This window comes from Chlamydotis macqueenii, chromosome 5, assembly GCF_036417535.1.
Source record: "Chlamydotis macqueenii isolate bChlMac1 chromosome 5, bChlMac1.mat, whole genome shotgun sequence".
In the NCBI taxonomy this organism is placed as follows: Eukaryota; Metazoa; Chordata; class Aves; order Otidiformes; family Otididae; genus Chlamydotis; species Chlamydotis macqueenii.
The window spans coordinates 71,962,028-71,972,699 of NC_141560.1; the positions used below are offsets into that span (position 1 = coordinate 71,962,028).

Consider the following 10,672-nt stretch of genomic DNA (forward strand, 5'->3'; position numbering starts at 1 on the left):
CCCTGTACCTACTCTACCTCATTTCCCAAACGGGGCGCGCAACGCCCCCCCAAGCACAGGGTGTCCCACTCAGCCCCAACCCCGCCGGCAGACCGAAGCCACCCCGCAGCCCACCCGCGCGCCTCGGCCCGGCCGCCCCACGGCAGGGAGAGCTTTGGACCCGCTGCCCCACCTGCGCCAGGCACCCAGGGCGCCCAGGGCATCACCCCACCCCGCGGGGAGACGCCGCCCAGCAAACACCAGCCGGCCGGCCCGGCACCCATCCTGCTTACACAGCACCGGCCGGGCCCAGCCGTGAGACAGCGGGCGGCAAGGAGCGGCAGCGGCGGCTCTGCCTGCGCAGGAACCCCCGGCGCACCCAGCACCGGCACCCACCCAGCACCCAGTGTGCCGCGGTTCAGGGAGCTGGGATGGGGTGTCCCCAGAAGCACCCCCTCCCCACCAGCACTGCTTCGCAGGAGCCCCCCCACGTCCTGCAGCTCCCGCCCCTCCGCTGAGCCATGAGACAAGTGAAGCTTCACAGCCGGCTCCCCGGGAGCAGGCAGGGGACCCTCGGGTGCCATAGGGCTGCCCCCCGCTAACCGGGGTCCCAGCGGGGCCCCGCAGCAAATCCAAAAGCAGTCGCGGGGTTTAATGCTGCGGCAGGAGGGAGGACAAGTGTCCCCCTCGCCCAGGGAAAGGGGACCCGGCAGAGAGGGAGGCGCAAGGGACGCGGGGGGTGCTACGCTACGGAGCGGGGGTGCGGGGGCGAGTGGCCTCCCCAGGGCACGGCTGGCAGCGAGGAGCGTCCCGGCAGGGAGAGCCAGGGCTGGGCCGTCCGGCTGCGGGGTTCGTCCTCACAGGCCAAGGAAGTCCTCCTTCCGGTACCCCTTCTGCAAGGAGACAGCCCACTGTCACGCGGCGGGGACGCCAGCCCCCTCGCCTCCCCGGCGCGAGGCAGGGCAACGCGGGAACGCCAGCTTCCCGGGAGAAGCCCCTGGCCTTGCCTCCCTCGGGACCCTCCCAGGAGCGCGCCGGCGGCGGGGGCACCGCGGCGTGCTACGCACCATCTTGAAGTCCCGGTGGAGCTTGGTGTACTGCCACATGTTGCCCAGGAGGCTGGCTGCTGCCCTGGAGGACTTCTCGTTGTCCGAGCTGGGGCAGGGACGGGACGCAATGAGCTTTGGTACTGCTGCGTACCGCACCCCAGGTCCAAGCCGGGACGGCAGGGCGGACCGGGAGCTCCTACCTGTCCCTCCTCTTCTTGATGTAGAAGAGCTTCCTGAGGCCGTCAAAGTAGACAATGTCGCGGGCGGCCATGGGGCTCTCCACCACCAGGTTGTTGAGGACCGCGACGATGTTCACGATGACGTCAGCGGGCGGCGCCTTGTCCCCAACGCTCCCCGGCAGCTTTTCGATCAAGTGGCTGACCACCTTGGTTGCTGGTGGGCAAAGGCATCACATCAGGGCTGCTGGCCAGGCCCAGGGGACACGCGGCAGCCTGGGGATGAACCCCGCAGCCCCACAGGGGCAAACGAGTGGACAGTGGGTCCAGCCAAGACCCGCGGGGCTGCAACCAGGGACGTCTCCAAGCCTTTTGCTGTCTGGAGTCTTTGCTGAGACTCCCTGGCACCTGGGAGAGGAGTTGGGGGACGAGGACAAAGCCAAGTGACACGGTGGGGCTGGCAGCAGAGCGTGGGGGGTGTTTGGTTACTGGGGACGGGGGACAGACCGGCCGCCGCGCGCTCAGCCGTGAGCAGGGATGCAGCAGGCAGGAAGGTGCTGAGACACGGCAGGAGGTGACTGGAGGCCAGGCCAAGGAGGAACGTCCGCCGCACTCCCCCCCGCAGCCCCGGCCCACCCGCACTCACACATCTCGTCCTTGTTGCGGGCGTGGCGGGACAGGTTGCGGATGAGCCCTGTCAAGGAGCGCAGCTGGTGGTGGTCGGCGGTGCGGACGCGGTCCAGCACGGGGTTCAGGATGCGCTCCTGCTCCAGCGCCAGCCGGCTCAGCACGCCCGCCCACTGCCAAGGCAAACACCCGCTTGGGACCCCTACCAGGGACCCCCGGCCTGCCGCCCCCTCCCACCCCATCCTCCTCCTCCTCCTCTCGCTCAACGGAGCCAGCTCGGGGCCATCCGTGCCCGGGTGGCAACAAGCGTGATGGCCACATCCCTCACGCGGGAAAGGCTGGGACCAGCCCATGCATCCCCTCCCTGGGCATGGCTGCGACCGGGCAGGCGGAGGGGACAGCCAGGGGACACGGGGCGCCCAGAGGACATCCCCTCCCGGGTCCTCACCCTGCGGTCCCCGGCAGTGATGTTCTGCAGGGCGCCCGAGGCCGCCTCCGTCGTGTGCTTGTTGAGCTCGCAGCGCTGCAGCAGCCGGTTGTAGATGCCCACGATCTGCGGGTTCCAGAGCCACTCCATGCCCTTGGGGTCCTTGGAGACCTCAGTGAAGGTGACGATGTCGGCGTTCAGGTAGTGCTGCGGGGAGGGGGCGGCACAGTTAGACTCGCGGAGGATGTCCTGTCAGCGCCTGGCCTCGGCTGTTGGGCGGCTCCAGGCCGGCAGTGACCCAACGGGTCAGCCCGGCTGCGTCACGGCCCGCAGCATGGCATCGCGGGGCTTTGGCGCCCTGATTCACCCCACGGCCCTGATTCACCCTGCGCTGAGCTCACCCACCAGCCCGGGCCCACGTCCACCTCCACCCCAGCGCCAACCCCGCCCTGGTGATGCGGCCACCGCGGTGCCACCGCTCCCCAGCCGCTGACCTCTCGTGCTTTCTTGCTCTGGGGGCTGAAGCAGCCCACCAGCTCCCCCGTCACCGTGCTGCTGTTGTTCCTCCTGTGGCCTTCCAGGCGCTGGAGGGAGGACGGGGGCATTTCATCGTACAGGCGGTAGGAGAGGTTGCGCAGGACGCAGACGGCGTTCTCCACGCTCTGGGAGGGGGAGACGGGACACGGGGGTGTCAGGCCCTGTGCCGCCTGCCACAGCGTCTCCAGCTGGCACGGTCCCACGGGGCTCCGTGGCCAGAGTCACCCCGACGACGCCAGCGGTGCCCCACTGCGCCCAGTGAGCCCAGATGGAGCCAGACTGGTTCTCCCACCGCCACATCAAGATGCACCTTTGCACCAGGCCGGCCTCGCCAGGAGGGAGGGAGCAGCACCGGTCTTGGGACACCCGACCCCCCCCAGCACCAGCCCGCGGGGCTCACCTTGTCCTCTGACTTGCCCACTTCCAGGGAGCTGTTCACGTAGTGGATCATGGCGTCCACCAGCCCGTGGCACTCGCGCATCTTCTGCCGAGTCTGCTGGCTGGCCGAGCTGAGATTCCTGCGCGGGGAGCGCGGCTCCGTCACGGCGAGAAGGGGATCCCCGCAGCCGGCCCCCTCCTGCCGCGGGGCACTGCCGTGGGGGGACAGCCGGTGCCCCTCCCAGGGGCTGACCAGGCTCTGCCTGGGTGCACGAGCGCTACCGGGGATGGGGACCCCAGAAACGCGCCCTGGGGACCCCCCTCCCTGCGCGTGCAGCACGGGGGGCGTCTGTCCCTCCACCCCAGCCTCTCCCCGCAGCCGGCCTGGAGCGGGTACCTGAGGAAGCCGGTGGAGTTGTAGAAGATCTCTGCCTCTGAGGGGTTCTGCTGGATGACGCCCGAGCCCCCCAGCCCGGAGAGGGGGACCAGGACCAGGTCCGTGAGCTGCTCCAGCGTGTCCCGGGCCAGGCGGTCCTTCAGGTTGTCACTGGAGGAGAGATTCCACAGGATCCCTGCGCGGAGGGGGAGCCTCAGTCCCGGGGTCGGCTGGGGGGCACGTCCACCCCGACCCACCTCCCCGGGGGGCTCGCACCAACCACCCGCAGCCAGGAGCGGCCGTGGGACAGGGCGGGTGGCAATAATGCAAAGAGGCCGCCTCCGTGAAGTGCCGCCCAAGCTTTACTCACAGGCTGGGGGGACACCCCGTGCCACCCCTGCCCACCCCGCCGGCGTCCCCGACCTGTGACGTTCTTGCGCAGCTCGTCGTCGGGCTCCCGCAGCGTGCGCATGAGCTCGTAGATGCCGTTCTCCTCCACCAGCGCCAGCTTGTTCTCGGCGTTGTCGTAGATGAGGTTGCGCATGGCACCGGTGGCGTGGCGCTGTACCTCCTGGTTGGGACTGTTGAACAGCTTCACCAGCTTGGGCATGGCCTGCAGGCTGCGGGCCTGGGGGGACAGCCGGCCGGGTGAGCCGCCCCGCCGCCCTCCCGGGGCTCCCTGCATCTCCTCCGCCCTCCCAGGGGTGCCCCGCCACGGCAGCGGGGCTGGGGACAGCCCCTTCCCCGCGGCTCCCGGTGCTCACCTGCTTCTTGGCGTTGCCGTCACTGTAGCACTTGTGCTGGAGGTAGGCAGCGCCCAGGACCTGCAGGTTGGGGTCGCTGGCTATCAGGTACTTCACCGCGGAGGGCAGGTCGATGTCATCAAACCTGGAAGCCGTGGGCAGCTGAGGAAGAGCCCAGCAGCGCATCCCACGGGCGTCCCCCACCCCTGCACCCCAACCGCGTCCCACGCCTCCGAGCAGCTGTGTCAACCCCTCTCTGTCCCACCCCGCTCCAGGGCATGGGACTCCAGACCTAGCCTGACGAGCATCTGCCCACCCTCGCGCCCCGGGATGTGCCCACAAGAGCAGCCGTGCGCAGAACACTCCCATGGTCAACCCACGCCGTGGTCCAGCGCTACGGGGCCAAGCTGTGCCCACCGTCCCACCAAGGAAACGGCAGACGTGGACGGAGGGGTTCACCCTCAGGCGGCCAGGCGACCGCGGCGGGGACAAGGACCAGCCCGGCGCCGGCCCGTCAGCACTCACCCCCCTGACTGGTGGCTGAGCAGGGTGCTGTGCCCGTTGTACATCTCCATGGCGCGCTGGTCCTGGAGGTGGTGGCTGGCCTCGGCCAGGCTGCGCACGGAGGGCGCGCGGGAGCTGTGCTCCACCATCCCCATGTAGGAGCTCCCGACGCCCGCCTGCGAGGCCGCCTGGATGCTGCCGAAGGAGCCGGTGCTGAGCCGCGACCGGTTGTTGCTCTGGAAGCGCTGGAGCGTGCGCATGGCCGGCGCCCGGATGGTGCGGCTCTGGGTCACCTCGCCGCCCTCCAGCCAGTCGGAGGGGGCCTTGGCGGCCGAGCCGGCGCTCATCTGCCTCTCGAAGGTGTAGGAGCGCGTGAAGCCGCCGTTGCCCTGGCTTTTGTAGAGGGGACGGTGACCCACGGGGTCCAGCTGCTCCGAGATGACGCTGTAGCGGTCATCCGCCGCGGCGGCGGGCTGGAGCGGCCCGTCGGCCAGCCGCAGTGAGCGCAGCGAGAGGGTGTCGAAGTTCTGCCGGGAGCGGTAGTTGCGCTCGTGGAAGGAGCTGGGCCGCGGCGAGGTGTTGGCGGCCTGCGAGGCAGCGTAGCCAGCAGCGTAGCCGCGGCCCTTCGGCAGGCCCCCGTTGCTGAGGGTCGCCACCCGCTTGTGCGGGGTGAGGTCCACCGCCGAGCGCGAGGACCAGCTGCTGCCCTTCAGCGTGCCAAAATCCTTCTTGGCCAGCGGCTGATACAGCTGGGGGGGGGCAACACACGGGGTTAGGGGGGCAAAACACGGGGCTGGGGGTGCCCGCAAGCCTTTCCTCTCCCCACCATCCCCGCTGCGGGGAGAGGAAAGGACGGAGCCGAGAGCCCCCCGGGCACAACCAAAGCTGCAGCCAGCGGCCGGGTCTCTGCCGGCGTCCCCGGCTGGTGCGGCGATGGGCGTGGGGGGCGACCCCCAGTACGTACCGAGGCTTTGGGGTCCAAGCCGTTGCCCTGGGAGCGGGAGCTGAAGGAGGAGCGCAGGGTCGTGCCGTACTGACTGCCTGCGGGACGGGGACAGAGGCGTCCAAGGGGCGCTTTGGGGACCACAGACCCCCCCGCCCCGGGACGATCCGCTTCGGGAGCCCTGGCAGCGCTGAGAGGGACGAGGGAGCAGGAGGATGCCCAGGCATCCCACCAAAGCCGGCCCTGGTTCCGCCACCCTGGGGATGGGACCCCACCGCCCCGCTGCACCCCACGCCACCCTCCCACCGTGCCACCGCCCCGGGGCCACCGGCGGGGACAGGGAAGATGTCGCCAGCCGGCGGTGACAGGAGCGTGACTCACGCCCGCGCCCGCGCAGCCCTTGGGGTGCCGTCGGGAGGGGTCTCTCCCCGCCGCCGGGGTCCCCCGGCACCGCGGATCAGGGGGCTCCGGCGAAACCCCGCAGCGGGGCCGGGCGAGGCGGCAGGGCGGAGGCCGCGAGCGCAGACGTTAAATGGAGGAGCTTGGAGCCCAGCCAGCGGCGCTGCTCAGAGGGTGGGGGGCGCTGCAAGGGATCCGTCCGGGTGAGAAAAACCTCCCCCCCAGCCCAAAGCAGGGCGCAGGGACCCCCCCCAAGTGCAATCCACCCCAGGGAGCAGGTGGGGAAACTGAGGCACGACCCCTGAGCGGGGCGAAAGGACCCGACGCTGGGGCCATCTCACCCCCATCGCCAGTGCTGGGGGGGCTCAGGGGGCTCAGCGGGGTCGGGGGGCCCCCCCCAGCCCCAAGGCAGGGCGCCAGCCGAAGCGCAGTGCCGGCCGAGGGGCTCCCGCCGCCTGTTCCGACGCGTGCGCCCGGGGCGGGGGGGACGCGGGGGGTTTCCCACCTCTGCCGTCGACGTGGTCGGGGCCGTCGGGGCGGGCGGCCACCTGCCCCCGCAGCATCATGCGGATGCGGACCTGCTCCTGGACGCGGGCGCTGCGCAGCCGCTGGGCCTCGGCCGCCTCGCGGCTCCTGCCGTCCAGCTGCCGGTCGGAGGGCAAGGCCAGCGAGCAGACGCCGGCCTCGGGCTGCAGGGCGGACAGCAGGAAGGCGTTGGGCTCCTGCATGGCGGCGGAGCGCAGGCCCAGGCCGCCCTGCGCAGGTGAGCGCGGCGGCGGCGGCTTCCCCCCCGACGAAGGGAGGCTCCTGGCCCGCCCCGCTGCCACGCCTCAGCCGCCGCTGCCGCGCCCCGCCACGGGGAAGGAAGGGGCCACGCGGGGTCCCCGCCGCCGCCGCCCAGGGGCGACCTCGCGGGGACGAGGGCGCGAGGGAGACGGGCGGCCATGGCGGGGGTCTGGGGTGGTCAAGCCCACGGGCACAGTGCTGAGAGCCAGACCTCCAAGGGTGGTCTCCCCGCTGACCCCCAGACCCCTGGGCAGCCCCACCAGTGAGCCCTGGACACCCACATGGCCCCACCAGTGACCCCCAGACCTCTAGATGGCCCCACCAGTGACCCCCAGACCCCTAGATGGCCCCACCAGTGAGCCCCGAACCCCTACATGGCCCCGCCAGTGAGCCCCACGTTGTCCCTCTGGCAAGCCCCAGACCCCCACACGGCATCCGGAGAGCCCCGGACCCTGGGCAACCTCCCCGTTGACCCTCAGAGACCCACATGGCCATGCCGGTGAGCCCCAGGCCCCCGCACTGTCCCTCCAACGAGCCCCAGGCCCCCAAGTGGCCCCTCCAACGAGCCCCAGACCCCCGCACTGCCCCTCCAACGAGCCCCAGACCCCCGCATCGCCCCTCCAACGAGCCCCAGACCCCCAAGTGGCCCCTCCAACGAGCCCCAGACCCCCGCATCGCCCCTCCAATGAGCCCCAGACCCCTGGGCAACATCCCTGGAGAGCCCCAGACCCCCACGCAGCCTCCCAGCAGAGCCGGGCTCCAGGGCCAGCTCCTCACCCAGCCCCAGAGCCCCACCAGTGAGCCCTGGGCAGCCTCCCCACAGAGCCCCAGACCCCCGAGCCACCTCCTGGGAGAACCCTGGACCCCCAGGCAGCCCCAGCGCTGACCCCAGCCCCCTGGGCTGCCCACCACGGGCAAACCCCTCCGGCTCTGGGGCTGGCCCGGGGAAGGGCTGGAGCAGGGGCTAATGGGCAGCGATCGCTGGCCGGGCCCTGCCTGCTTTGCTTTCCAAATCAGCCAGGGAATTAAAAAACAATAATAATAATAAAAAAAAAAAAAAAGAGAAGCAGCTCAGCGTCAGCAGGCCCAGGGTGGTAAAGAGCGCGGGGTGACTCAGCCCTGCCGCCACACAGGTACTAATTAGGCTTGCCCCACCCGCTGAGCCGCCCCGTCCGACCCCAGCATGGCCGGGGTGGGGGACACCATGTCCCCCCAGCCCAGTGTGCTTGGGGGAACGGCTCCCAGAATCCCCATGGTGCTGTTTCACACCGCTCTCCCTCAGCCCCTGACTCACTATCCGAGCTGCTCACTCCTGAACAGAGTTGTGCCTGTTCTCAGCCGCCCCGGCACTGAGGCTCAGCCCCTGCTCGCGAGCGCGGGGCGTGTGCCCAGCGGCCGTGGCACGGCGCAGCAGCTGGGGAGCTGGGCTGGCTCTGCCCGTTTGATGGCGAGCGTGGCAACGCGGCCTCGGCTCCGCAGCGAGCCGGCCTCAGCGCTTGGCGTCGCCGCCCCGAACCCGCCTGGCAGAAGCGTTACAGGCTCTGCCGCCCGGTGAGCTGGCCAGGGCTTACGACACCCGGCGGTGGCAACGCCGGAAGGCTTTTGTGCCTCGTTGGGAGGGGGAAAGGGCGGCTGTCCCCGAGGAACGCGCCGCCGTCAGCAGGAGCAGCGGGCGATGCCAGGGCGGGGTGGCGAGAGCTGCGGGACGGGGTTTTGGGGTGACAGTGCCCACTTTGATGGCCTCCCCAAACCCCAGTGGGCTGCCAGCCCCAGTGCCACCATCGCATCGTGCCTGGGGATCGACACGGGGGGGACCCACGTCCCCAGCCCTGGGGGAGTCCAAGGGACTTCATGGGTTTACTGGGAGCCGCCCCTTTGCTTTTGGGGTACAGCGCTAACCCAAAGGACCTCCCTCCTTTTCTCCTGCCTCGGCACCACCCACACGGGGAGCATTGGCGGGTGCACCGAGTTTGGCAGAGCTCAGCGGGGCGCTCCCAGCCCTCCAAGCCCAAATGAATCACGGGTTCCCCCCGGGAGCAGGCGGGGAGGGCGGTTCGCTCCCTGCGCAAGCCGAAGCTTGCCCGCGTCCCCACGTCAGGCACCAAGGGCTTGGGGACGGCCAGGGAGCCCCTCCAGCCCCGGGGGTGACCAACCAAAGGGGTCCTGGGGTTGACCCCGAGCCCGCTGGCGGCCCTGTCTTTCCAGCCCCCGTCCCCCGGTGCGACGCTGCCCTGCGGCCCGGAGATGGAGACCGGGGGCCACGGGAGGCTGGGGGAGGCTTGAAGCCGAAAGTGGCAACGCTGGCCTCGGAGCAGCTGGCTGAGAGGGGACAGCGGTGGACGGGAGCAGGGATGCGCCAGGATGCTTACACAGCTGCAAATCAGCACCAAAGCCCCCTGGAGCTAAATCGGGGGATTCCTGAGGGGAGCTGGCCACGCTCAGGGTGATGCAGGGTCAAACAAACTGGGTCTGGGGGTCCCTACGCCGGACACTGACCCCCCAGCCCGGGGGCACCCATCTTCCCTCTTCTGTGGGGTGACAGAGCCAGGTCCCCAGGGAGACCCCAGCTCTGGGGCGTGCAGTGTCCTCTCCCACTCTGAGCACCCCGGAGCGCCTGTCCCCAGAAGCAGGTCCCCAGGGAAGCCGCTGGCCGCCGGTGCCATCGGCGGCTGGAGCAGGGAGTGGCCGACGCGGCACCACGCAGCCCGGCCGCGGCGCACGTGTGCCGAGAGCCGCGCTGGGGAAACTGAGGCACGGGGCCAGGAGGGAAAACGCCTCTTGGCCAAAGTTGGCCAAAACCAGGCAGCTGCCGGATCTGCGGCCGCACTGTCCCTTCCCACCCGGGGCACGGGGACCAGTGGCAGGGCAGGGGCCACCAGCTTTCCCTGGGGACCCGCGCTGGGGACAGCCACACCGATGGGCACGGGACCGGCCGGCACGTACCTTGTTGGGTGGCCCCGCGGGGCCGTCGCCCTGCAGCATCCTCCCGGGCTGGCGGGTGCACCCCTGGGTGCTCCGCGGGTGCCGGGCGCCCCGACGCAGGGTGGGCGATGCCGTCTGCGGCAGGCGTGGGGCCACGGCACGGGCCCGCCCCGGGACCTTATCCAACCAGTCTCTTCGCCGTTGTTTTGCATGTGCGCTTGAAACCCGCTCGCCTCGCAGCCAAGTTTGCGCTTTTGGGGCTTGCGGCGGCTCCGCAAACAGCCCGGGCTCAGCCCGGGCGCCGGCGGGGTGCCCGGGGGTCCCGGCTGCCCCAGCCCGGGCAGGGAAGCCGCGCCTCAGCCACCTCTGCGATCCTCCAGAAACAATCACCATCGGTCCCCACCGCCACGGCCGTGGTCCAGCGCGTCCCTGCCACCACGTCCCCTCGGACCGCCCAGCACAGGGCACCCATGGGTGCAGCCAGGAGGGCTTGGGGGCTGCAAAAGGAGATGGAGGGGAGGCAGAGCTGGGGGTTTTGGGGTGCGGGGGGCTCCCCCGGGCCCCGGGGGCTCACAAGGAGTGTTTGTGTGCGTAGGACGGAGCAGCAGCCCTTTGAAGCCAGATAAGCCAAGAGGGAGCGTTTGAAACGGGCCAAACCAGTTTGGGGGCCATCGCTTGCACCGGCACCGCAGCGCAGGCCCAACGCCGCGCCCAGCGCTCGCTGGGGGCTGCCAAGAGGTGACCCCCCGGCAAAGCCCGGCAGAGGGCAGGAGGCTGCCCGGGACCCTCCACTGCCATCACGCTCGGCCCGTTCTCAGCCCGGAGG

The 10,672-nt window shown here is 70.7% G+C and overlaps 1 protein-coding gene across 1 annotated transcript; it reads right to left on the reverse strand.

The window, feature by feature from the left end:
• Positions 1-178: 178 nt before the first annotated feature.
• PKP3 (plakophilin 3) lies at positions 179-6,867 on the reverse strand. The gene is made up of 13 exons (XM_086748926.1): positions 6,644-6,867; positions 5,761-5,837; positions 4,818-5,545; positions 4,314-4,437; positions 3,973-4,177; positions 3,571-3,745; positions 3,196-3,313; positions 2,753-2,920; positions 2,280-2,465; positions 1,851-2,004; positions 1,229-1,421; positions 1,047-1,134; positions 179-872 (listed from the first exon to the last, which is right to left on the reverse strand). Exons 1-13 carry the CDS (start codon positions 6,864-6,866, stop codon positions 837-839), a joined length of 2,475 nt encoding a protein of 824 aa, XP_086605052.1. The 5' UTR covers position 6,867; the 3' UTR covers positions 179-836.
• Between the last annotated feature and the right edge of the window lie 3,805 nt (positions 6,868-10,672).

Coding starts and splice junctions, on each gene's coding strand:
- PKP3 (XM_086748926.1), bottom strand. CDS start 6,866: ATGCAGGAGCCCAACGCCTTCCTGCTGTCCGCCCTGCAGCCCGAGGCC. Junction 5,838..6,643: donor CGACCACGTCGACGGCAGAG/GTGGGAAACCCC, acceptor CCCGTCCCGCAG/GCAGTCAGTACGGCACGACC. Junction 4,178..4,313: donor ACGGCAACGCCAAGAAGCAG/GTGAGCACCGGG, acceptor CTGTCCCCCCAG/GCCCGCAGCCTGCAGGCCAT.